At 48.8% G+C, this 26409-nt stretch overlaps 1 protein-coding gene across 5 annotated transcripts in view; it reads right to left on the bottom strand.

Moving 5' to 3' along the window:
- Positions 1–1033: 1033 nt before the first annotated feature.
- COL27A1 (collagen type XXVII alpha 1 chain) overlaps positions 1034–26409 on the bottom strand; it is a 143763-nt gene continuing 118387 nt past the window's right edge. For 4 of the 5 annotated variants that reach the window (XM_074362071.1, XM_074362070.1, XM_074362073.1 and 1 more), the window contains 20 exons: positions 26095–26151; positions 25850–25903; positions 25224–25277; positions 24889–24942; positions 23960–24013; positions 23774–23881; positions 23188–23295; positions 22243–22350; positions 19322–19375; positions 18748–18810; positions 18317–18370; positions 18139–18174; positions 18008–18025; positions 17746–17781; positions 17445–17471; positions 15421–15486; positions 14274–14442; positions 13156–13265; positions 3848–4066; positions 1034–3005 (listed from right to left, as the gene is read on the bottom strand). In XM_074362071.1, coding sequence (XP_074218172.1) covers positions 2859–3005; positions 3848–4066; positions 13156–13265; positions 14274–14442; positions 15421–15486; positions 17445–17471; positions 17746–17781; positions 18008–18025; positions 18139–18174; positions 18317–18370; positions 18748–18810; positions 19322–19375; positions 22243–22350; positions 23188–23295; positions 23774–23881; positions 23960–24013; positions 24889–24942; positions 25224–25277; positions 25850–25903; positions 26095–26151 — 1596 coding nt within the window. In that variant the 3' untranslated portion in view covers positions 1034–2858. Of the gene's footprint in view, positions 3006–3847; positions 4067–13155; positions 13266–14273; positions 14443–15420; positions 15487–17444; positions 17472–17745; positions 17782–18007; positions 18026–18138; positions 18175–18316; positions 18371–18747; positions 18811–19321; positions 19376–22242; positions 22351–23187; positions 23296–23773; positions 23882–23959; positions 24014–24888; positions 25013–25223; positions 25278–25849; positions 25904–26094; positions 26152–26409 lie in introns of those variants that run through there. The other variant, XR_012506525.1, reaches the window with a different exon arrangement.

Here is a 26409-nt window from a genome sequence, read left to right as displayed (position 1 = left end):
AGCTAGATACGAGCAGAGAAAGGGGGACGCAGGCCAAATGGCAGGAACTGGGCAGAAAGGAAAGACACAGGTCAAATGCAGGAAACCATGTGTCATGTGAGCACCGGGGAGTCCCTGGGCAGAAAAAGAAAAGCAGGAACCTCTGGGCTGATAAGTGGTCACACCTTTTGGGGTGATGAGCGACCCAGGCCGATAAAGAAAGGTGTGAAAAGACAGGAATCTCCAGTGTCCAAATTTAACCTTTTGCTCATGAGGCCCTCATTATAATAAAATTAGCCTTGCAGATTAGAAGTATCCACCACACACTGAGGCCATGACACTTTCCATCCAGACTAAATAAGGACAAAATCCCTCCCTCCCTTCTGGAAGTCCACCTTGGGTGAAAATAAGGGAATATGACCCCAAATCCTTCCCTCACCAATGAATATTCTACCCATTCATTTTTACACTCTATGTAACCAACTTGCCAAAGAAACTCAGCGCAGCCGCTCACCTGAGCCTGCCCGCTCTCCCTTTAGAGTGTACTATCCATCCCTTAATAAATCCCACTTTTTACTTTCTTAACCTCTGCGTCTTGTCTCTGAATTCTTTCTGGGACAGGACAAGAACCTAGACACCGATTACATCCACCGGCAACAGTGTCACTCCTAACCAAGGACCTGGTCGGGCCACAGATGCTGGAAGAAGTAAGGAACCTCCCCTAGAGGCATCAGAGGGGTAGCGGCCCTGCCAACACTTTGATTTCTAGCCTCCAAAACTGGGAGAGAAGCCCCTTCTGCTGTTTTCAGCCACTAGTGGTACTGTTTGTGGTACTGTTACAGCAGCCCTAAGAAATCAAAGGGACCTTATGGGACCTGACTCCCTCACTTTTAGGGCCCCCTCAAGGTGCCATATCTCTCCCTGTACCCCTTCCTTTGTTTGGGGAGAGCAGAATAAACAGGGCATCCTTTGAGCATCTGTCCCCCACTCCCCCAGCCCAGCCAGAAACCCTCCTCCAGGCTTTTCAAAGAAGCACACGGCCATAGATGTGTCATTCCATTGCCTCAGTTTTAAATATTTATTTAAAATCCAGAAGGGAAAAGGAGAAACGGAACCCACTGGGGTTTTAACACATTGACATGTGGACAGAGACATAAATGAGGACAGCAGAGAAACCCCAGAACAAGACAGAGGCCAGGTGGAGACTGGCGGCTGGGGAGACGGAGCGCTGAGATGAGACCCGAGCTGCTACGAAAATGCACTTCCGGGGAGCATCCGGGCAGGCGGGGGGCGGGGGGGCGGATGGAGATAAGAAGTTGTGGGGGCCAGAGTGAGGTATTAAATAATGAAAATCAAATCCAATTCCCAAAGAGACACAACTTTAGGAAAAAAAAAAAGACACAAATAGACTTTCACATAAAATTCCCCCTTCTATAAAAATAATTCCATAGTTAAAAAGACCTCAAAATCCAACCTGGGTGCTGACTGGTTTGCAGATACAGGACAATTCAGATTACCCTGAACAGCCCTACCATGCTGAATTCCAAGATTCCCATAAGGAGTCTTTCTCCTCAGCTCACATTTACACTTGGAGCTAATGACTGCTGGGTTTTTACAGAATTGAATGACAATGAAAAGCAAGAGACAAGCTCCAGGAAGGGAGGACATTAGGGGATGGTCTGTGGCTTCTTGAGATGGTTCCATATTTACGTTCCACCTCCAAGGCCAGCCCTGACCCAGTGCCCTTCCCCTAACTGGTTTCTTCAAGGTCAAAGCTGCAAGGTAGGCCTGTCCAGCCTAGATCACACCCTCCAAGACTAGCCTAACTTTCCTCCAGGACCATGAAAGGTCAAGTTAAAATCCTTCATGCTTAGGCCTCCCCCTGGCTTAAGATCTTAAAGTTCATAAGTTAAAAAGTAAATCTTTCTACTTCTGTTTCTGGTTCTTTTTTGTTTTTGTTTGTTTTTTGTTTTTTTTTTTGCTTTGCTTTTTTTTTTTTTTTCCCTTCTACATTTCCTCCCCTCTCCTTAGCAGATTACCTGATGAGCACAAGGGTGATGCTAGGAAAATTACTAAAATTCCCCAAACTTTGTCATTTGGAGGAGAGAGAAAAACGTGGATGATACCCCACATCCCAATGTTTCTTCAAAGTCTGTGGCAAAAATGGTAGCACCTTCAGAATCTTAAATAGGGTTGTTTTTTTTTTCCTTAAAAAAAAATCACATACACTACAAGACAATTGTGAGCACCAGCGATTTCACAGTGGGAGGTAGCGGACGTGGGCACCCCCAGCCCCGAGGACCTCACCTCTCCCTCAGCATCCATTGCTTCCCACCCCCGGCTGCTCTCTCTCACCTTCTCACCTCTTTCCCAGGTGAAAAAAAAAATAGTAACGCACCTTCTTCGTGTTTGTTTAAATAAAATATATATACTTCTTTCTTTCCTTTTCTCCTTTTTTCATGTCTCCTCTCTAATATTGCACATCAAAGCTCCCTGGCAGGGACCAGCTGACGCGATGCCCCCTTCCCTCAAGCTGGCTGGAACGTGGGGCTCTTTGGGCAGGAAGCTGGGGAGGGAGGGGGTGGCCGCAGAGCTGGGAGATGGGCTGCGGGGCTCAGGCGGGTTGCAGGCCCAGCTTGCTCTGGCTGGCTCTTTGGTTGGTCTTTGAGGCTGAGCTGGGATCAGTTGTTCCCGAGGACACTGCGTGCCCTGCTACCCTTCAGCCTCTTCTACTGGGCAGACAACAGCCAGGGCCCACTCAAGGATCCTTGGGCAGATGAGCTGCCTCTCCTAGGCCCCCCTGCGCCTAGGTACCCTCCGGTTGCCTCCTCCTCCTCTTCCCTCCCCCTCGAGGCCTAGAGGAGCCAGGAGGTCAGAGGTCAGAGGAAGCACGCAGGTCCAACTTCGAGGCGGTACTGCTTCCCTGATGAGGCAGGAGGGAGGTTGTCCACGCTGACAATGGGCAGCTGCTGGGGGTCCTGGGTCCGGAAGGTGAAAAGCGTCTGATGCCAGCGGCCATCCTGGACCTGAAGGTAGAAGGAAAGGGGTACACACATACCCATCATGGTCCTCATTGTATATCACATGCACTTCCCCATTATTTTATGTCACAACTTTTAATGTCCACATGGCACTTTACTGTTGCAAAGACCTGTGCTTCTCCACTTAGATGGCTTCTACTAGTTTGATTCTTATAAGTAAAGCTGTCATGACAATCGTCATAGCTAAATTTTTGTGCACATCCTTAATTATTTCCCCAGAACAAATTCTAGAAGTAGATTTGCTGGGTCAAAGGATAGGTTCAATTTTAAGGCTTTGGATATACACTGGAGATATATGTGCAGCTGTTGTCCTGAAAACCTCTACCAATTTATTTTTACGTTTTCCAAATAGCTTTGTGTGAGAGTGTTGGTTTCCCCACATCCTCAGTGACACTGTGTATTACCAGTTTTGTTTAATCTTGTGTAACAGGTATTTGAGACACCTTCTTGTCTCCCTATTCCCCTACAGTCTACCCTATTTCAGGCCTCTGAAAATAACCAGAAGGTTAAGAGGCGAAATCAGCCTGGCAGGGTAGGGGCAGAGAGAAGAGGAGACCCATGTCCTTCCACAAGCAGCCTTGCAAATGAACATGGCGTTGACCAGCTGGTAGAATTTTTACCAGCCCAGATCTTCCCTCAGAAGTTTCCCAGAGAGGAAGTGAATAAAAGCAGTTTTATAAAACTGCTATAATAAAATTATTACACAAAGATAAAAATTATATATCTATATCATACTGGTATATTGTAGTATAAAATTGTTATTATATAAGAACACATTTTTCCACTTGTCTGTGCATGAGGGGCCAGTAAGGGGCCCCGAGAGTTACCTTGCAGCCATCCATTGACACTTCTGGCCTGAACTGACCCCCGGCTTCAAAGATCTGCCCGTTCCAGGCCCGGAAGCGCACAGCCTGTTTGGCTGGGGTCTGCCTGGTGCCCTCCTGCCACACGGTCATGTTAAGGCAGTGGATGGTGATCTGCTGTGTCACCTCAGAGCTTAGCAGGTGCAGAAAATTCATCTGGACCCGGCTGATGGCAAATTCCACCTGCGGAGGAGACACAGCAGTGAGGCAGGGTCGGGCTTGGCTGCCCACAGCTCTCAGAATTCCTCACCTTTCTCTGGAAGGCCCAGGGATAAGCCCTTTCCTGGTCAGCAATTCCCAGCCATGCTCCCAGAGGTGGGCTCACTCAGAAGACAGGAAAACTGAGGTCTGTGCAAGACAGTCCCACGGCCAAGGAGTAACAAATAAGGGAAAGAACCAAGGTCTGCCTGACTCCAGCCAGAGCTGCAAGGGTCCTAATGCACTGCATCGGGCGGGGTCTTTGGAGCTGAGCTGGGATTCAGAGGCCCAGAGAGGAAGAGGATCTTGCCCAAGATTGAGAGGCTCTGGGAGGGCAGAGGCAGTAAGTGCCTCCCCCATGTTTCTAAGTCTCAAGATCCTGGGGTGGGGTGGGTGCTGCTGGAAAAGGCAGACCTGACAGCAAGCCGTAGGACGGGATTTGGGGCTTGAGTGGTTGCAGGGTAAGTCCTGACAGTTGGGGGTTGTCTTTTTTTGGAATGCACATGTCCGACTTAAGCTTTGATTGCTGAAGAATCCACTTCAAAGAGGCATCCACTTCAAAGACAGACTATCTCAAATAAACACACTGCCAGCCACAGGACTAGATAAAGAGCCAAGCCACCTCCATGCACTGAGGCGCCTTTGTTTTCGAGATCTGGATTGATTTCAATAACTGACCTTCTGGGCTACTTGTCTTCTCTCTTCCCATGCTTTAAATTCTGACCCTTATATTTTAAATTCACCAACAAAGAGTGAGCTTGAGAAATCCTAGGCCACCCCCACCCTGCTCGTAAAAGCAAAACCTTAGGCCCGTGACCTCTCTCTCCCCATGACCTTGCTGTGTGGCCCCAGGTATGCTGTATAATTTCCAGGTCCCATAAATAATAAATCCTTATTTTTTCGAAGTTTCCTGATGGTTATTGCCAGAGGGCATCTTACAGTCATAGTAAGAACCACACTGGCTGGTCCAACCGTAACACTGGTTACTGATAGGCTGAGACCAGCACACACCAATTGGTGTAGCTGGCAGGACTGCACAGTTGCCCTTGCAGTCAATCTAGGCAATGCTTACAACTTGCTTACTAACGCCTGGCTCAGGTGGGTAGCACCATCTGGGGCAGGGGCACGCTTGCTGGGGGTGCGTCTCACTGCCGTGTGCTTTTGCATATTGCCCCTGTTCTGTGTGCCTGTGGTATCCGACCCAAAAGGTCATGGCTGCCATAATAATCCAACCGTCTTCCCAGAGCAGTGTGATCAAGGCCATAGGGTCTAACCAGCCAATCAGACCACTAATTATAGAGGACTTAATCGATGATTAATGTGTGTAAGGGTCCTCTATGCCGCAAGGGCAGAGCTAAGGGAGGTGAACTGAATCACAAGGCTCTGTCACTGCCCAAGGAAAGGCTCTGGACTAAAGGCAGGCAGAAAAGACTCCTGTAGGTGAGGAGTCCGCCTGCCACCACTGAGTTGGTGGCTGTGCCTGGACTACATGTCCTAACCCAGAAGAGTGAAAATGAGACAGGAAGGAAGGGGGCAGGGCACAGCCATTAAAAGAACGACACAGCAATTAGCACCAAGATAGAGGAAGATGCAACTCCCAGTAGACTCTGAGCTCCAACACACGCTCACTGAAGTACAACAGCTGCTAAAAGGGCCTCCCACAGGTGCCAGGCCGGTTTCAAGGCTGACCATAAAAGGTCAAAGGGTGGGTGACGGCCCAGTGCCTGGGAATCCCAGCCCCTCCCCCTAAGTAGTTGGAATGATCCTCCCACTTGTTAGCACATGAGATTACCGAGCCCATAAAAACTAACCCTGCATCTCATGTCCTTTTTCCTTGCCTTTTGAGAAGGTCTGCACTCCACCTATGGAGTGTGCAAATCTTCCTTTGCTTTAACCACCCCCGCACCTGGTGGACTCTCTGGCCTCTGACATAGCCTGCACTGTCTATGGAATATGTATCTTTCTGAATAAATCTACCTTCACTCCACTGTGGCTCACTCTTTTTTAAAAAACATTTTATTTATTTATTTTCATTGATTATTGTATTTTGGGAGGGGTTGGGGGAAGGTAATTAGGTTTATTTATTTGTAATGGAAGTACCAGGGCTTGAACCCAAGACCACATGCATGCTGAGCACGTGTGCTACCATTTGAGCTACACCGCCCCCTTGGCTCACTTTTGCATTCTTTCCTGTGTGAAGCCAAGGACCTTTACTTGATGGGGCGTGTCCCAGGGACTTGCCTAGGACCTGGGACATGGTTGTCCTCTTGCTCCTCAATTTTCCTGTATCAAAATAACCTTGCAACTGGACAGCTGGAAACCAATGGGCTGCCAGAAGGAAAATACGACAGAAATCTATGGTCCCTGTGTCAAAACTCCACTCATTACTGTTGCTCTTCATCTCCTGACCTGATGGGACGTGATGGGTCCCATTCCTGGTGTGATGTTACTAAAAAAATGAACGGACAGATACAAATGTCCTAAACATCTGGCGCCGGCACCTCCTAAGAACCCTGAGGAGGTGCACCAGCTCCTTGGTAAATGCAAAACCCCATGGACGCAGCCTGGGCGTTGCTCAGTGCCAGCATACCAACATGCCAAGGCTCTACATGCCTGGGGGCTTTTTTCCCAGAGACCCTGTGCATACCACACTAGTGGAAGCAGACCTCAATCCCAGACAGGTCTCCTGGGAAACCCTGGGGAGGAAAATGGCCAGCTATGAAGAAGCTTCACAGTGATGTCATCCAAAAATTTCCCATAACAACACAGAAGATTAAGGTAATGGGAGAAAATCGGGAAGTAGACACTGAGATTTAAAAAAACAAACAAAACAAAACAAAACAAAAACTACACCTTAACTGAAATTCAAATCTCTCTTAAAGATTTTACACAGCAGGAAGGAGAGAGGGGAGCTAATTGGCTACTTCGGCGGGCGGGGTGGGGCTTGTTTGTTTGTTACAGGTGCTCAAAAATGCATCAACTGGCCGATATCTCTAAAAACCCTAAAATCCATCATTTTCTTAAAGATCCGTCCAGGCTATCTGCTCACTTCCTCCAAGAGCCTCAGCCCCCTTGGCTTTCCCCTGAACACATCTCATAAGGCATCCCTGTCGCCAAGGGAAAAGCTGACAGGTCGTCCTCTAGAATGAAGAAGAGGGAGAAGGGAAGGCAAAGGCCCCTCGAAACATCAGTATTTGGCCAGCCTCCCCCTCAACTTGGATGTTTGCTCCTGGCGTGGCTGCATCCCTCCATCACACAGATCACTGTGGAGGCTCACAGTGAATGGAAAACAGTAAGCTGAGGCCCATCTCCTGCTGTGCAAAATTGGCCCGGTCCAATGGGTTTACCATTTCCATGGCCACGGTGATCCAGATGACCCTCTCTTCATTTTCAACTCTGAAGAGGCCCCATTTGACCCGGAGAATTATTTTTACCACACACTCCCCTCGTTACAGGGTGGTGCTACAATATGTTATTGGAACTGCCAAAACCATACAAAAGGCACTGAAACCCCGGGAAGAAAATTTACATTCTTTCTCGGGCCCTTGAAGATTAAATCTTTGAAAAGGAAACACCCCAGGAGGTAACTAAAACTCTGCCCACAATTGCCTGAGGCTGAAGGGAAAAAAAAAAAAAAGGTGAGAAAGAAGACTTTTAAAAATACAAACTGCTACAAAAGCTCTCTTGCTCAAAATCTAGTCCACAGCCTTCTTAAGATTTACTTGTCAAGGACAAATACAAATACAAATCTGACAAGTCATCTCCACAAATATTAGGGAAAAGCGTTAGCAACTGAAGCAGGCAACTTTAACTTGTTCTGCCTGTCAGACACAATTTGGAGTCAAATGTTATTTATACACTAGTGAATTTTATAGTGTTGTACCTGATTCACGGCTAAAATTCTGGAATGGAAGCTACAGAGTCTCTGTGTCTCAGTGTTTATGTATATCTATGGATGTATATATGATTTCTTTTCTTTCTCTCCATCTCTATTATTGCCAAAATTAATTTGTAAAAGAGCTCTCTTTAATTGGCTTAAAAATACGCACTTATGAATTAAGTATTCCTAAAGCTTGAAAATACAGAAACTAATCCAAATTTTTTTAATGAAGTTGGTATTTAATTTATTTTTTTCTTGTGAAATTTTTATTTTAATTTTTTTTCAGATCTTCATTTTTTTTTTTATTGAAGTATATAGTCAGTTACAATGTGTCAATTTCTGGTGTACCAAATGTTTTTTAAGTTCACATGATCTGGGATAATCTTTGGTAAATAAAAGCTAGTCTAAGTTTGTTTTAATTAAAATAGGTATGTCTTCATGGTCACCAGCATTAAATACACTGCAGATAAACAACTGTTTTGTCAAATGAATTCATGTTTATTACAAAATTGGTCGGCAAGAAAATTAGCTTGAGATGGTGACTGATTTTTGTTTACTGTCTAATGCAGATTTTGTGGGTAGTCTAAGCACAGTGTCAAGAGAGAGAAAGAATTTGGCTAAAATTGGATTGCCATTATAAGAGTTTTCTAAAAATAAGCTTTAATATCAATAATGTACTTACGTAATTTTCTTTCATCTGCCAAAAGGACAAAGGTTTCTTGGAGTAGTGGTCTGCTCCAATTATGAAAGGAGATTATGAAAGGTTTTTTTTTTTTTTTTACCTTTTAAGTAATCTGGCTAGAAAGCAAAGATTTTGTGTCTTATCAAAATAATCGCCTGTGCTTCATTGTCTTAGTCAGGTCTTTACTTAGAAAATTGCATCTTCTCAATATCAAAAATATGAAAAAAATCAAAAGAGCTAAAATTTGCTCACAGTTATGTAACCTTGTGTATTTGCTTTTAAAATCTTTTGCCACTTTGGTTAAGTAGGTAATTAAGCATTTTTTCATAATGATCTGTGATTCCATTTAGTCAAGTGTCAAAAACATTTGATATTTTTGATAGATGTCCCAAAATCAAGTTCTAAATGAAGGCTTTTTAACCTGGATGTAACTTTGGGGTTTTCCAGAGGGTCCTTGGAACATCTCAAAAAATCTGTTCTCTTTCCTTATAAAAAAAGAGACTTTAAAGTAATTAGGCTTATTTGATATGTTAAATCACATGGGAAACATTGTCAAATAAGAAATAAGGTTACACTTTCCTTATGAGTATCTTTGAATGAACATATGTTATTAATAGAGTCTTCTAGAAATTATATAAAATGCCTACAAGTCTGATACGTAATGTTATCAGTCAAAATTCCAGTTATCATCTTAAAATGGTGTGTGTCACAGAAATAATCAGTTCCTGTCAACTGCATTATAATGAACTTCCAACAGATTTTTAACCTTGGGCATTTTAAAGTCTTTTGTCATTTATATTGTTTTACTCTGATGTTTTTGCAAAAGTGCTTCATCTTCAGGGAGATTTGTAGAAAGGACTCTGGCAAGTACAGGTTAAATCATACCACTTAATGGGTAAGGATTTATAGAACTCTAGGAAAAACTAGACTCAGGAAACTGCTAACAAAAGGCCAACACCAAGGATTAATCACATAGGACTGAATGAATTGAGGAGACTGTTTATAATTTTTTGACTTTTGTTTGAAACGTTGCTGGTTCTCTTGTTTTGTTTTCAAAACAAAAATCTTTTGTTTTCACATTTAAGGAAACTTTTTCTCTTAAGCTGGCAATGACTTACAGCAATTTGGTAAAGTACATCTTTGTGAACAAAGATGACACAATTGCTGTTTCTCCCTACCTGATCCTTCTAGAATTTGGAAGCTCTCAGTGAGTATTCTTATTCTTATGGCAGTATAATTATTTGCATAAGTTCAATAAGAATTTGTTCTCCTTGTAACAGGACGGAATTAGAAATATTGGTTATCACCCAGGCTTTGACTGGAATGTTATATTTGAGAGAGACATAAATAGATTCAGATATGACCAGACCACTTAAGGAACTAAGGCTGACTTTATGGAGCCAATAAAGACCCTTGGAAAAATTGGCCTGGTACCAGCAGCCTTACCAGATGAGTAAGGAAGGTCACTTACCGGTAGATACAAGGATCTCAGGATATCTGGGGGACTTTGAGAAGAGGGAAATTCACCCAAATCTATAAGTATTGCAGGCAAAGTCTGATGGTGAGTTCTTGGCTTGGCTTCTTAGCCTGGAGAGTCTTTTAAAAGTTCAATCTGAGGCTCTTTACGAAAGGTTCCAGCAAAGCTGACTTAAAAGGGCCTTTGTGGTCAATTACTAGTCTTTCTGCACTTATGTAAATAATCAAATTTATTGAAACTAGACTTAATTTGCAAATAAATTAGTCTTAGTATCTTTAATACAAATGAGGGTGACTGTCCAGAGAAAAAAATTATGTTTCAGTGGAAACTATAACACACAGTCATGGATATTAGATTCTAGTTCTGTTAATTGTCTGTGGTTTTGTTTTCTGCCTGTAATGTTTCAGTTTCTGCAAAACTGAACTGGATGCTGAATTTTCTTGGTTTCACCAATGTCTTGACTACAACTCTCTAAACGAATGTTCTCAGTTTTTCTCCCATCTTTCTGACTTGGAATCATTCTGACTTGGAATCAGAATTAAAACTGCCCTTTTCCCAAAGCCACGCAAGCTAAAGTGGGACAGCTTGATAATGAACTTCGGAGAAATCATCGTAACAGCTCACGTATGGACAATCTTTGTGCCTGTTGCCACGTGGGCTACTCAGAAAGATCACCGAGACATTCAAACTGCAACCCAGGAAACCGATCATATAGCCACTGTCTGCCCTCATTCCATCTGAAAATGATTTGAGCCCGACATCTAGAAATCTTCTCAACTGGCTGCCTTCAGAATTCAGAATCTGGGGTTATAATCTGCTCCAATCATTAACCCTTTTTTTTCCTTTCGTTTCCATAGAAATGTCTATTATTAAATACCTGATTACTTGCACCATAAAGGTCTAACTTGGGGAATTGTTCTGCATCACTGTCTCCTGTAATAAGTCATGACCCTTTAGCTGAATTGACCTATTCTCAGGACTAAGATACTGGTTCGATGAGACGTGGAACAATCTACCAACTCAGGACAGGTTCAAATTTACCCACTTACACAAGATGCCCAAGAAGTTAAAATAGTTCACAGTATTACTCATATCTCTGAACAAATTCCTAGGACACCTGAGATCATTGACTTAGTTTCATTGTGGGACCCTTCAAGTTTGAGACAATGGCTACAGAATGAATTTCAGACTGTTGCCTCTATAATTATTATAGAATTTCCTACTAGAATCCTCTTTAGATGTATTCTTTCTGGGTTACAAGGGGGCCCCACCCCTGCCTTTTAGCATATCAGCTGTCCAGGTGGTTAATGTCCTCACCACTGACTATGAAGCTCCCATCACAAAGCATCCCAGGCTGGACTGCAGTGCAGTCCCTGGAAGTTGAGGTTCCTCTGCTTTGTGATGCGAGTGCCCCACTTAAGCTTTCACCGCTGAGGCATCCACTTCAAAGTGGGCTGTCTCCAATAAGCACCTTGCCAGCTCCGTGACTAGACCTGGAAGAGCCAGGCCACCTCCCAACGCTGAGCTCCTTTGTTTCTGAGCTCTGGCTGATTTCAATAACTGACCATTTTAATCAGTTGCTTTTTTTCTCTTCCCATTTTTTTTTTTTAATGGTGGCACTGGAGATTAAACCCAGGACCTCATGCATGTTAAGCACACATTCTACAAGGAACTATTACCCACCCTTCTCTCTTCCCTGTGCTTTAAATTCCCACCCTTATGTTTTAAATTCACCAATAAAGAGTCAGCCTGTGAAATCCTCAGCACTGCCCCTCCCCTCCATAAAAGCAGAACCCCAGGCCCCCGAACTGTCTCTCTCTCTGTCTACCCAAGAACTCACTGTGCGGCCCCAGATGTGCTGTGTAATTTCCGGGTCCTGTAAGTAATACATCTACATTTTTTTCTAAGTTTCCTGATGGTTAGTGCTGGAGGGCATCTTGCAATCATAATAAGAACCACAAGGGCTAGTCCAACCACAACATTGGTCATTGATAGGCTGAGACCAGCACATAACAGTGGTTGATTGTTCCTGACAGCAACTGAATGGTCAGTCATGCTGCCAACCCAGGTGCCAACTCTGGCCTCACCCCTCTGCCAGGCAGGTTTGCCATACAGCCCCTGAACCTGAGAGTCAGAGGGAAAAGGGCCTGCTGGACTGGCTCTGAGCCAGTGAGCTCTGGCTGTGGGGGCAGTGGTGAGGTTGACGTTTCCTGTTGAACCTAGCACCTGGCTCAGTGGCCGGCACATGGTGGGGAACCAAAAAAGACTTGCTGACCAGCTGGCTCACCTAAGGATGCTCAAACTCTGGGTATGCCACAGTCAGCACAAGGTACCTCCTGGAGCTTCCCCTGGGGGCCGACAGGATGGGATGCAAGGGGGCTCTGAGTTCCTGCCTCTCCTGCAGCCAAAGAAGCTCTTTTCACTGAAGCATGAACCATACATTTTGGAGGACTTACTGTAACTGTAGACCCACAATCCAGTGAGGGGTTTCTTGGGTGGGGGGTATGGTTATCCCTTAGGCAGGGGAGTATTATGTCCCACTGCATCTGCACGCTGTGGTTTGCTGTTGAGTTGCCCAGAACCACCTAAAATTCTCAGCCCAGAAACCAGCATATGGTAAGCAGGCACTCAACATGAGTTACTTATTTGCACACACAACCCCAAAAGCATGTCCCAGGTGAGCATCAAACTGACTTATTTTGTGCTGATGGTTCATGGTTCTCCAAGCAAGGCCAGCTTGGCCAACAACACTGTTCTAGATATTAGGCAGAAAGTTCTGTTTGAAGGAAGAATCATTAGCATCACACAACTCAAAAGGGTTGGAAATTCAAGTCTGGAAACCATGGATTTAGGACAATTCATCCCCAATGTACAAATGAGGAAACTGGGGTTCAGAGAGAGGAGATAACTCTCTTCCCAAGGACAAGCAGAAAGATAGTCAAGGCTTAGTCCTACACCTGGGTGGGCTGTGGTCCAGGGTGGGGAGAGGGGCACAGAGAATGCCAGCCAGCAGGGGCTGGGGAGCAGATGAGTACCTTGGAGGCTGTGATGGGCTTAAGACACGTCTGTCCACCATGTGTGAAGTTGCAGGAGACTTCGATGGTGTCGGATGAGCAGCCAAGGTTTGGATCCACCCAGTAGGTACCTGCAGGCAGCACGGGATGGGGGTGGTGTATGCATGTGGGAAGGAGCCCAGGGCTTGGTTCTGCATCCTCTGACGGGCTGAGTCCCACTTGGACATGTAGTTGGGAAGGGGGAGAAGAAAAGGGATTCCATGTGCCTCGGGGTTGGAAAGAAACCCTCTGGGCAGAGCTCACAGCTGGCAGAGTCCCTGGAGGGCCACATGGCAGAATCCTTGCCTGTGTCGCTGTTGAGAAGGGTCCATTTTACAGAGCGGAAAACTGAGGTTGAAAGAGGCTGAGCCACTTGCCAAATGGATTTCGGGACCATTTAGTTGAATGGTTTCACCGCCAAGGCTAGGGGTCCTCCTTGAGCTTGGTGGGAGACCATGCTTCTACCCCATCATCCAGGCACCTCTTCTGGCACCTGGGTTCCCCACTGGGTTTCCAAGGGAGCCAGAGGCCCCACAGCAGACAGAGTAGGGCAGCCAGCCCCTCATCCACCTTCCTGTGCAGTGGAGGGAAGAGTGGCTTGCCCAGCTCACAGAGCTGTCAGAGGCAGGGCTGACATTTGAACTCAGGTCTTTCTGCCTCCAAAACTGTGGTCCTTCCATGAGACCACATCAGTTTGCAGAGAGAGGAGAGTTGGATGAGGTGCAGACAGAAAGGGGGGAATCCTGGCCCTCCAGGGAAGCTATGATGGGGTCCCCTCCTGGCCCTGGGGGCTATTTCTGGCAAAGCTCTTGTCCCGTTGAATTGAAATGGCCTCCAGCTTGCGGATCTGTGGGCTCTGGAAGAATGGGACTACTCACATGGGATTCCCACTATATCCTCACACCTCAGGAAGCACAAGGCCTGGCATACTGTGGGGCTGTGCGACTGTTTGTTGAGTGAATAAATGACTGCCTCTCCAAGGACAGAAACATGCATGGCCCAGTTGAGCCAGGACTCTAAAGCACCATCTCCCCTGGCTCCTCCTGGAGCCACACCCTGGGGCAGGAAGCCCTCTCTTTAGACCCTGTGGGCCCTCGTACCATCCACCATCTTCTGCTCACAGTCCATGAGGTCCCGGCAGACCCGGGCGGGGTTCTCTTTGGTGCCCAGGGGCGTCTTAATGCTCTGGATGAGGTTGCTGAGGTAGTGTAAGGTTTTAAAGATCTCCCCTCCCTGGTCCAGCACCAGCCGGTCCGGATGGCTGTAACCCTGTGGTGAGGAGAGAGGGTGCCCGTCAGCCCCTTGAGGTCCTGGCCCGGCTGGAGGTCCGAGCCTCCACCGCCCCAAGTTCTTGCTGCTGGGGCGGTATGAGTTGCCAGCAGGGAGCATGGTTGGGGGAGGGGTTGGGTCTCCCTCCACTTAACAAATAAACGAGGGATCAGGGACATGGTGGGTTTCTGCCACGAGGGCCTAGAGGCTTGATGGGAGTGTAGGGTCAGCCTGGTTTCTGGTGCAGGACAGCGGGAGTCAGGGTGTGCAGGACGCTGGGGAGTGGTCCCACATCCCTCGGTAAGGGGTCAGTGGAGGTCTTTCCACTGACCTCCCCCAATCCTGAATAGAAAGATAACGAGCTTTTCCATCTGCCCTTCCCCCTGGATTGTGAGCCCTGAGAGAGCTACCTCAGCATTCACTCTCCCCATGTCCTGCTCAGGGGACAAATGGAAACGTCTGAAGGAGGTCCGAGCTGGGAGGTAGTGAGTTCCCCATCACGGGAAGGAGGCAAGGCAGCAAAGGGCACACCTGACAGGGCTGGACTAGAGGATGCCTGAGGCCCTTCTCAGCCTGGTATCGGGGTCAAGTTAACTGCTGGCCAGGGCCTTAGCAGAGTCTGTGGACTGGCCCCGAGCTTCCTGCTCCTGGCAGATTGTGGGACTGAACCATAGAAGCTGCTGTGGGCTCTCAGGCAAGATGAACATCTCTTCCTGCCTCAGGAGGAGATGGGTCTGGAGAAAAGCAAAGGACCCTGGGCTTGTTTCTGGCCCCTGCTCTGGCTCGCACCAGCCACGCGACCTGGGACTTATCGCTGTCCATTCTGAGCCTCAGAAATGGCCCCCCGCCCAGGCGTGGTTATGAGATGCCACCAAGGGCCATGAATCACTAGGTGCAGGCCACATGGAGGGCCTGCACGTGGGTCATTTCTGTCCCCACCAGGAAGGGACCCCATGCGGTCAGGACTCCTGGCAGTACCTCTGCTCTCAGTGCTCCACTAGTGTCCATCCACGTCTGGAAAGCTGCCCCAAGGTCATCTTGTTGCTGTGCAGGGAGAAGATGGGGTGTGTGTCCTGGCCCCCTCACCCACCAAGCAGGAGCCCCAGGGTCTGAGCAAGAGTTCTTCCACCCCATCTTCCCCAGCAGGATCCTGGCCAATCACGTGCCTTCTGTGGAACTCTGTCCATCCTCTCTTTGCAAACAGAGCTGACTTCTACTCCCTTCCTCTAGGCACTTCCATAGCTCTCCATCGCCCTCAGGATTAAGTCCAAACTTCTTAACATGGTTACAAGACCTGGCCTGAGTGCTGTGGTCTCTGGCCCTGCCTCTCTTCTCTTTCCCACATGTGCTCTGTGAACCAGACACATACTGTACTTCTAAGTTCCTAAGTACCAGGCTCTCTCTAGCCACAGGGCCTTTGCATATGTTGCTCCCATTGCCTCTGACACTATTCTCTCCATCTGGCTACTATTCCAGTGGTTCTCAGCCAAGGGTGATGCTGCCCCCTAGGGTACATCTGGCAATATCTGGAGACATTAGGGGTGGAGGAGGGGGTGCTACTGGCATCTAGTGGGTAGAGGCCAGGATGCTGCTGAACACCCTACAATGCACAAGACAAGAATCATCTGGTTCCAAAGGTCAGTAAGCGCTGCAGTTGAGAAACCTTGCCCTACACTCATCCTATAGATGTCAGCTGCCATGGGAACTCTTTCCTGAGGCTTCTGCCCTCAGGCTGGGTGTGGACCACTTTCTCTATATTCCCACAGTCCTCTTGTGTCTTCTTTGGCTTGCACTGTAATTGTCTAACATACACCTTGTACCTCCAACCCCAGCGCGGGGCTTACCAGAAGCACAGCCATGGTCTCACCACAGGAACAGTGAAAGGGAGACTCTCATAGTGAACAGAGCCCAGCATCGGGGTCAGGAGCCGGGACTCAGGATGAACCTCTCAAGTTCAAATCCCCGCCTTGCTCCTTACTAACTACACAATCTGGGCAAGCTGCTTAACCTCTCTTTGCCTCAGTTCTCTCATCCTGATAATGGGCATGATAATAAAACTCTCTCGGAACTGTTGAGAGGAATAAGTGAGTTATTATGTGAAAAGCACTTCTGATCATGTCTGGCATATAACAAGCACTGAATATATTAGTTATTACTCAAAAACCACAAAATCTTCTCATTCTCCATTTTTTAGAGGGAAAAGGTTTTTCCCGGATCTCTTCGCTTCCCCCTAGCTGGCTTCCTTGGTGATAAGAAGGGCTAGAGAGGGTGCAGGAGAGCCCAGGACGGTCACTCCATTTTTGTGGATGAGGCAGGGGGACGGACAGTGAGAAGCAGAGAGGTGAGAAAAGCAGATTGCGAGCGGCTCATGGCCCAAGGGCTCCTGCTCCATTCAGTCCGTCCTGTTGGCCGTTTCCTGGACGCTGCCAGGGCTGCTCCTAACAGGGAGCCAGCACCGTGGTAAAATCGGGATGGACTCGTCAGAGGGCCTGGGAGGGGCTCTGCCTCCAGACAGGCCAGGGACCGAGCCAGCAGCAGTCTTGTAGGACTGAGCCCTTCATCTGCAGAACCTGAGGCTAACTCCGAGTTCCTAGGGCCAGGATTGAGTTGAATCATAGGACAGTCAGCTGGTGTCCCAAGAATAGCTTGTCGGTGTGGGGAACCCCCTTCCCAATACACACAGGTTGGAATGGGTACCAGAACCTTGAACAGCTGTCAGCTGAGCTGTACAGAGTGTACTGACACTCTGAGCCAGCGGTTGGAGTGTCCTCCTGGGTTCAGAGTCAGGGGAACACTCTGGCTAAAACCTGAGTTTCTCAGCCCAGGGCTCTTTCTACTGCTTCAGGGTCCCGGGTCTATCATATAGTGACAAAAAGACGTGGGCAGCCCAGGGTCCAGTTTAGACCCACCATGGCCAGAGAGTGGTCAGTTGCCACCCCCTACCCACCGCCACCCCCCAGGCCTTACCCCAAGTAGGCAAAAGAGAATGTTCTCCAACTTACAAAGTGGATAGGGCTCCCTGGAGGACCCTGCAAAAGAAGAGGCTGGGTCTGTATCTAATGGAGACTGGGTGCTGCCGTCCTGGGGGCTGTCAGGTGACTGGAAGGGCTACAGGGCATGAGAGAACCCACCACACTGGTCTCTGCCTTGCCCCACCAGGGTTATTCCACATTGTCCTGCACGCCTGTCCCGTGAAGTCAGGGCCAGTCTTGTGAAGGCTGCCAGCACAGCCTTGGGTCTCATACAAAGGAACCCCACCTCCTGCCCTGCAGTTCAAGGGGCACTGAGCACACAGTTACCTACCGGTGGGCCGGGCTGCCCTCTGGGACCAGGAGGACCCTGGAAGAAGAAAACAGTGAGGCCCTGGTCAAAGGCCTCTTACCCCCCAGCCAGCCCAGGCCTCCTCCAGCAGACCTGAGATACAGGCACGATGGTGCCCTGGGTACCGACTGAGGACCAGAGGGAAAAAGTGCCCAAGGACATCGCTGGTCATGGGCAAGGGAACCCAGCATGCCCGCCCCTCCCACTCCCCGTCCCCCCAGCCCTCACACCCCAGCCCACTCACCCTCGGACCTTGCAATCCCTAGAGGGGACAGAAGCGGGGACAGAGTTAGGGGACCAGACTGAGTTGTGCCCACCCCTGCCCCAACTCAACCCACCCCCTGCCATAACTGCGCCCCTAGCCCATCCACTCACCAAGTCCCCTCGGCTGCCTTTGTCACCCTTTGGACCCTGCAATAAACCACGGCCCAGTGAGAGAGGGCTCAGAAGGGAAGCTCAATTTCCCAGATGGGGAAACTGAGGCTCAGACCAGCCCTGGGTCACAGGGACAGTCTTGTCTCAGTGGTCTTCCTGGCGAGCCCTCTACACATACCTGGTGTCCTGAAGGTCCCAGGATTCCTAGGGGCCCAATGATGCCTTCCTTTCCCTAAAGGGGAAAGAAAAGCTGTGTGTTCTTGTCCCATGGCCTGGGGAATAGAGTTACAGGGACAAGAGGGTAGAGGACAGCTTGAGTGCCCCCAGGGGATGGAAGGGAGCCAGGGGCCAGCCCGTGCATCTCCTGAGCCCATCCTATATGCCTTGGGATGGGCTACAAGTTGGGAAGGGGAGCAGGTGACGGGGGAAGGATGGCAGCCTGGCTGGCGGGAACGGCATAAGCAAAGATGCAGAAACTGGAATGAAGCCGGTGGGCAGAGGGGGCTCAAGACTAAAGGTGCAGGAGGTGCAGTGTCCACCCAGCTGATGGCTGGCCAGCCTGGGGCCTCGGACACTGTCCCTGCTGGGACAGACAGGGAGAGCACTCACCATCAGGCCAGGAGGCCCCCGAGGGCCTTGGATGCCTTTGAAGCCGATGTCTCCTGGGGGTCCCTGTGGGAAGCAGAAGGGCTGCTACGTCTGGGTGGCCACTGGGTGAGGGCTGCAGCAGCTCCACCTGCCCTGGGGTTGGCCAACCTTTGCCCTCCCTGTTAAGAGAGGCCTTACCTGAGAGGCTCCAGGCAGAATAATGAATGTCCACAATTATTAAGCAGGTGCCAGTGTGCTGGCTTGGTGCTAAATAGTATAGGCTTCTGGTCTTACTTAATTGTAACAACCCTTTACTGTTATTGTGCCCATTTTATAGATGAGAAAACTGAGGCTTGGAGACATCAAGTAACTTGCTTAAGGCACAGAGTAGGTAAATTGTGGAGCTGGGCTTAGAACCCAGGTCTGCCAGAATATGAGCACTGGGGGAAAAAGACACTCGTGCTAGATTCTGGCTGTGTTCCAGCCCACATTATAAGTGCTCAGGAAACGCTTGTTGAATGAGTAAATGAATAAATGAACAAGTAAGCAGATGGATGGGACTTGAAGAGGAAGAGTGTGGAATGGCAATCTGTACCTTGGGTCCGAAGAGGCCAGCCATTCCTGGGAAACCCATCTCACCAGAGTCACCCTGTGGAGAGAACAGGAGGAGATGGGGCGAGTGGGGCCAGGACAAGGGCGTCTGGCCAGTCACGCAGGACCCCTGGGCCTGCCTTCTCGCCAGGATATCAGCCACTCCACCTCGAGGCGATCAGATGAGTGTGATGACACATCAGCCAAGACGGCAGGAGCCTGTGCCCTCCGTCAGTTAAGAAAGCCAAGGCTAGCTCAGGCATTCCACAAGGGATGTTCTAGAACACTCAGGATCTCCTGTCCCAGGTCTTCAAGGAGGAGAATGAAAGGACCTGCAGACTTCCCAACCCATCCCAGAGGCTGGATTAAGGAATGGGCCCCTCAAAGTAACCGCTAAAAGCTGAGGGCCAGCGACATGTCAGGCACTTTGCATGCACTACCACACATGTGAGTTCCCACACCGGCCTGGGGAGACACAATATGCCCCGTTCACAGACCGGAAAGCTAAGGCTCAGAGGGCAGGAGCCTGCTCAACACAGACGTGGAGTGTGCTAGATTCAATTGAGGCATACGATTCCAGATGCCTGGGTTATATGGTAGGTTGTTGCTTAACTTTTAAAGAAACTGCTCAACTGTTTTCCAAATACATTCCTCTTAGCAGAGTATGAGCGCTCCAGTCGCTCTACATCTTTGCCAGCACTCGGTACAGTCAGTCTTTTAAAAGTCTCCATTCGGTAGGTGTGCAGTAGCTTCTCATTGTGGTTTTAATGAGCATTTGCCTAAAGACTAATGATACGGATTTTTTCATGTGCTCATTTGCCATCTGTATATCTTTTTTGAAGTGTCTACTCAAACCTTTTGCCTATTTTTTTAAAAATTGAGCTGCTTACTTTCTTATTATTGAGTTTTGAGAGTTCTTTATATATTCTAGATATAAATCCTTTACCAGATACACGATTGCGCTTTCTCCTAGTACGTGGCTTTTCTTTTCATTCTCTTAACAGTGTCCTTTTGAGAAGTAAAAGTTTTAAATTTTGATGAAGTCCAATTTATCACATTTTCTTTAATGGATCATGCTGTTGGTGTCATATCGAAGAAATCTATTTTTAACCCAAGGTCTCAAAGATTTTCTTCTATGCTTTCTTTTAGAAGTTTCAGCATTTTCGGTTTTACATGTAGGTGTATGATCCATGCTGGGTTAATGTTTGTACATGATATGAGGCATCTAATTGTCATGGAGCCATGGCTGGAAAAGACTATTCTGTATCCACTGAATTGCTTTTGCATCTATGTCGAAGACCAGTTGTCTGTATCTGAATGAATATATTCCTGGACTCTTTTTTTCAGTTCCTTTGATCTATTGGTGTATTTATGGTAATACCATAGTTTCTTGATTACTGTAGTTTCATAAGGCTTGAAATCAATTACTGTTAGTCCTTCAACTTTGCTTTTCTCTTTCCAAGTTGTTTTGATTATTCTAGGTCTTTTGCATTTCCAAATGAATTTTAGAATCAGCTTGCTATTTTCTACAAGAGAATTCTGATGGGATTCTGTCTGACATTGTGTTGAATCCACAGATCGACTTGAGGAAAGTTGACATCTTAACAATATTGTCTTTTGACTGATGGACACAGTAAATATCTCCATTTATTTAGGTCTCCCCCAATTTATCTTAGCAATGTTATATAGTTTTCCAATGTACATGTCTTACACACCTATTGTCATATGCATCTCTAAGTATTTCATATTTTCATACTATTGTAAATAGTACTGCTTTTTAGATTTCAAATTCTGACTGCTCATTGTTAGTGCATGCAACTCATTTGAGTATATTGAGCTAATGTCCTACCATTTTGCTAGAACGCCCTTATTCTAATAGTTTACTGTAGATTCTACTGGATTTCCTACCTATGCAATCATTTCACCTACAAATGAAAAGTTTTGGCTCTTCCTTTTTGATGCGAACACCTTTTATTCCTGTTTCTCACCTTAATTGTGTTGGCTAGAACTGTGAATACAATGCTGAATAGAAGTGGTGAGAACAGGTATCTTTGATTTGTTTCTGCTCATGGGAGAAAGAATTCACTCTTTCACTAGTAAGTATGATGTTTATCCAGTTGAGGAAGTTCTTTTCTATACCAAGTTTGTTCAGAGTTTTTATCAGAAATGGAGTCGGATTCTATCAATTGCTTTTCCTGCAATGACTGACATGATTAATTGGATTTTCTTCTTTAGTTTGTTAATGTGATGGTTGGATTTTTTTAGTTTGTTAATATGCTGAAATATATTGATTTATATTCAAATGTCATACCATCCTTGCATTCCTGGGATAAACGTCACTTGATCCTGACGTAATATCCTTTTAATACGTTATTAGACTCACTTTTCTAAAACCTTATTGAGAATTTTTGTATCTATACTTATGAGGTATGTTGGTCTGTGGTTTTCTTTTCTTGTAATGTCTTTGCCTGGCATTGACAGCAGGGTAATGCTAGCCACACAGAATGTGTTGGAAACGATTCCTTCCTCTTCAATTTTCTGGAAGAGTTTATGCAGAATTGGTATTATTTCTTCCATAAACATTTACTACAGTTTACTAGTGAAGTCATCTGAGCCTTTGTGGCAAGTTTTTCAAACTATAGATGCAATTTCTCTAATAGATACAAAGCTAAGGCTATTTAGAGTTCTGGTTGAGATTGCCTCTCCTCATTCTGAAGGGACCACTCGGATCTCATTTCTCAGCCTCCTTCCATTCCCCCACCCCTTACTCATGGGAGCAGAATTGGTATCTGGTGCCCACAGAGGGTATTGCTCCATCCTTGTCACAGATGGAGGTGGCTTTGAGTCTGTGTATGTGCATGTGGGAATGTGAGTATTGCGTATGCATGTGCGTGTGAACATGTGTGTTCCCTGGGGCTCACTCACCGGCTGGCCTTTGGATCCAGGCTCCCCCTGGTTCCCGGGAAGGCCTGTTCCTCCTTCTGTTCCTCGCTTGCCAGGGGGACCCAGCTGCCCAGGTAACCCACTTTCACCCTTAAAGAAACACAGCAAGAGGACCAGTCAAAGGAGGAAATGGTCCTAGGAGATGGGGAGGGCCGTTGGAGAGACAGAATAGATTCCGCTGTAGTTGACATCTCTGGATGCTTGGGGTTGGGGGAGGGGTGCTCCAGACTTCAGCCTCCTTAAGAGCAAAATCTCTTCTCTTACTCTGGCACTCAAGGCCCCCCTTCCCCTCTACTCTCCCACATGCCTCTCCTCTTTATTAGTCTTCCCAACAGACCACGCAGATCACCCTCTACACCTCCACTCACGCTGCTCCTCTTGCCTAGAATGTCGCCTCCACTTTGGCCTCATTCAAATCCTCCTTGGGCCAGGGCCACTTCTCCCTCTGTCTGCTGTCTTCATGGAGGGTTCCAACCTCTCCCCAAATAAACCTCAAGCTCAGAAAGGGTGCGCATCATGTCTGATTCATTTATCTCAATCTTCCCTTCAATGTCTAGTCTTGGGATCAGACTAACTCATGGCTGCCTCCCTCACTGCTCAAGGAAGCTTTTAAGAAGATGCCTTGAAGGGTCCCAGCAGCCAGCATCATTCATTGTTCCACAAAGGCCCACAAGAGGGCACCCATGGACAACTCAACAAGTGGTTGAGTCTGGAGGGCCTGGTAGGGGGCAGTATTACAGCTCCCTGGATAAATGATCCTTTAAAGTCAAGTTTAAGCTTAGGGAGGGACCTCTGAGAAAGTGGATTCTATTTTTACACAGGCCCTGGGACATGGGTGCCTATGTCACCGTTACTGTCAGTATCATTATAGTTAATATCAAGGCAGAAAGGGTGGAGGGTGGGCAGGGGGATTAACAAGTTTCCGACCTTGAATCCTGGGGGCCCCTGTGCTCCAGGCAAGCCAGCCACACCGGGATTTCCTCTCTTCCCAGCAGGGCCCATGGGGCCAGGGTCCCCATCGTCTCCCTGCTCCCCCTGTAAAGAAAGAGGGCAAAGGAGGATTTTTCATGTTTCAGGAAGTAGGCAGCCAAGAAGGTAGGATGATTCAAAGCCTGGGTGAACTCTGGGCAGAGCTGGAGGTAGGAAGGTCAAACTCAGGGATGGAGGTCATACTGCCTGTGTGTGAGGATGGCTGGGCTAGTGGGACAGGAGAACTTGAGGATGTGCGAATGCAGAAGGGAAGAATCTTAAAAACCAGAAGCTCTATTCACCTGGCAGGGGATGGCTCTCTGGGTGCTGGCATGGAGGAGAGACAGTGAGACGGGCCACAGTCCCAGGTCCCAAGGGATGAGGCCATTGCCCAAGCAGGAAACTTCTGGATATATTGATTCTGCCCCATCCAAGATTCCAAACCTGCTCCTCTTGGCCCATGGCTTGTGGTACCTCACACCCCACCACGCATACACCTCATCTCAAATGGAGATGCCCTCTGTTAACCCCAAGTCCTGCTCACCTGCTGTCCTGCTTGACCGTCCCTGCCAGGAAGTCCATCTGGTCCAGCGACACCCTCTAGGCCCTGTCTCCCCACCACGCCCCGAGGCCCCGGCAGCCCCTGCAGGCCCTGGGAGTGAATATGAAGCTGGTGAGGGCTTCTGGGGAGGGGAGGGGTGGGGCGAGAGAGAAACTGTGCATCACTCACCTGGATCCCCCTCCGTCCTGGTGCCCCAGCCTTGCCTTGCTTTCCCTTTGGTCCCTGAAAAATCAAGGGGCACATGATGGAGGCTTCCTGGAGGAGGTGTAGGACCCTAGGAGCTCTGGAAGGGGGTGACTGAGAAGATCATGGGCCCCTCCGTGGCTGGGCCCTGCCCCTCCACCTCTTGGGCCTTGGCATCTGAATCTGCAAATGGGCCCAAGCACCCTCAATGGAAGCCCAGGGACAAGGCTGGCCTTGGGACCTGCCAGTGTTGTCACTGACCCTGCTCTGGGCCCTGGTCCCTCACTGGCAACTCTGCTGCAGAGGCTCTGGGCATTGGCAACTTCCTGGTAGGAGCTGAGCCCATGATTGGCTGGTCCATTCAATCCTCAGGAGTGTGGTATCCCTGAGTGGTGGGGGATGAGTGTGTGGGTGGAGGGGTGCTTGCCTTAGAGGAGATTAAGGGCGTTAAGAGAGCACTGGCCCAACCTCAGTGGGGGCCGATGCAGGAGCCCTGAGTGCAAGGCAGGAAATTTCTCCTCCACTCCTCTGAATTCCCTCCATGAGCACCCCCATCCCTGTTTCCTTCTCTATACCCCCCTACTTCACTTCTCCCACTTTTCTCTCTCTCCACGGTGTGGTACGGTGGGAAGAGAGGCCAGCTTTGGATCTTAACTGCCCTGGCCTCTAATCCCAGGCTGATCTCAGACAGGTGGTCTCCCTCCTACAGGTCCTAAACACAGGGCTGGTCATCCCCCTCCCTCAGGCTGTTTGAAGGAAAGGAATCTCGACCAGACAGCACCCTGAGGGGCCCCTCCCTGTGGTTCCCTCTCTTTCTCATCACACCCCCAGCCCCGAGTCCCACTTGCTGTGTGCTTGGGCCAGTCTTTCCCTTCCCAGGGCCCATCTTCCCTGTGGACATTCAGCCCTCTTACCTCTTCCCCTTTCGATCCTTTGGGGCCCGGCCGCCCCCGGGGTCCCGGATGCCCCTGCAAACCAAGGTGAGATGACGCAAGGCAGCCCCAGGATTCTCTCCTGGGGAGGGTGGCCAGTCTCCGCCTGGAGGGGGAGGGGTGGGGAGGGGTTTGGGGGTGCAGGCTCTGGGGAGGCCCCCAGGGTCAGGGTAGGAAAAACCAGAATGGGCTGCCCCAGGCCCTCCTGCAAGGAGGGTCCCTTTAAGCTTTAAAGGGCTCAGTTCTTTAATTCCCCCACTGCTGCTCCACCACCCCTCTCAGGGCAGGAGGGGGATGGGACAGGAAGCACCACTCACGGGTTGACCCTGCTGGCCTGGATTTCCACGGAGGCCTTGTACACCCTCCTGTCCCTGGAAGTCAAGGAGAGACAAGTAAGGGGGCTCAGATTGGAGGGGACAGGGGCCAGGGCAACTTCCAAACCTGGAGGACCCCCAGGAAGCCCTTGTTCTTCCTAGCCATGTGTCACTGTCCCCCAAGTCTCAGCTTCCTCATCTGCAAAATGGGTGAGATAATGACCCTGCCAGCGAGGATGCAGGTGGGGCAGTAAAGAGCCTGGGTAGGGGGTGTGGGAGGTGCGGGCTGCTCATTCAGTGGCTTGTCCCACTGCTCTTGCTGGGAGAGCTGTTGTTGGCCACAGATGTGGACCCTGAGGCCCTTAAATGGGAGAGGTCTCCTTCCCCTGCCCATCCTCTCCCTCCCTCAGGACAGGTCTCGGATCCTCCCCCTTTCGGCATGAATTAGGCCCTGAGCACTTTGCAGGAGGGGTTGTGCTTAAAGCCTGGGCACTTGCACCAGCGGTGGAAGCACAGGCTTGTTTCCTGGTGGAGGCTGTTCTAATTCCAGGCTGCATGGAGCTGAGGCCAAGGAATGCCCTCCTGCAACACTCCTGATGCTGCCAGCAGGTAGGAGCTCTGCTACTTACAGGGTATCCAGGATCCCCTGGTTCCCCGCGGTCTCCTCGATCACCCACAGGGCCCTAAACGACAAGGACAGCACAAAACATGGGCCCCCAGGTGCAGGGGATGCCAGACCTGGACCTCCTAGGCCACACCCTCCGTGGAGCTTGCAGCAGCCTCACCCCTGCTCAGCCTCCCCTTCCCTACACAGCCGGAGGCTGGAGCTCCATCTTGGCAGTGGTCCAGGGGATGGATGGTGAGGGGGCCTTACCAGATCTCCAGGTGGCCCGGGGGGTCCCTCGGCCTTGCCATCCTCGCCCTGCTCTCCCTGTGGACACAGAACCAGTTTTAAGACAAACGTGCTTCTGGTGAATTTGGGGAATTCCCGACCCTCCATACCGAGGCCAAAAGGGCCTTCATCAGAGGAAGTTCAGCCTACTTAGGGTTACAGACAGAAAGACTGAGGCCAGAGAGGGAAGGGGCAGATGTGGGGTCAGGAAGACATGGGGTCAAAGGCAGACCCAGGTGTGGAACCAGGAAGATGGAACACAGAATGATGCTCTTTACCACCTGCACCCCATGCTGG

Source organism: Camelus bactrianus, chromosome 4 (genome assembly GCF_048773025.1).
Source record: "Camelus bactrianus isolate YW-2024 breed Bactrian camel chromosome 4, ASM4877302v1, whole genome shotgun sequence".
Classification (NCBI taxonomy): domain Eukaryota; kingdom Metazoa; phylum Chordata; class Mammalia; order Artiodactyla; family Camelidae; genus Camelus; species Camelus bactrianus.
This window is presented reverse-complemented; position numbering and strand designations above follow the sequence as displayed.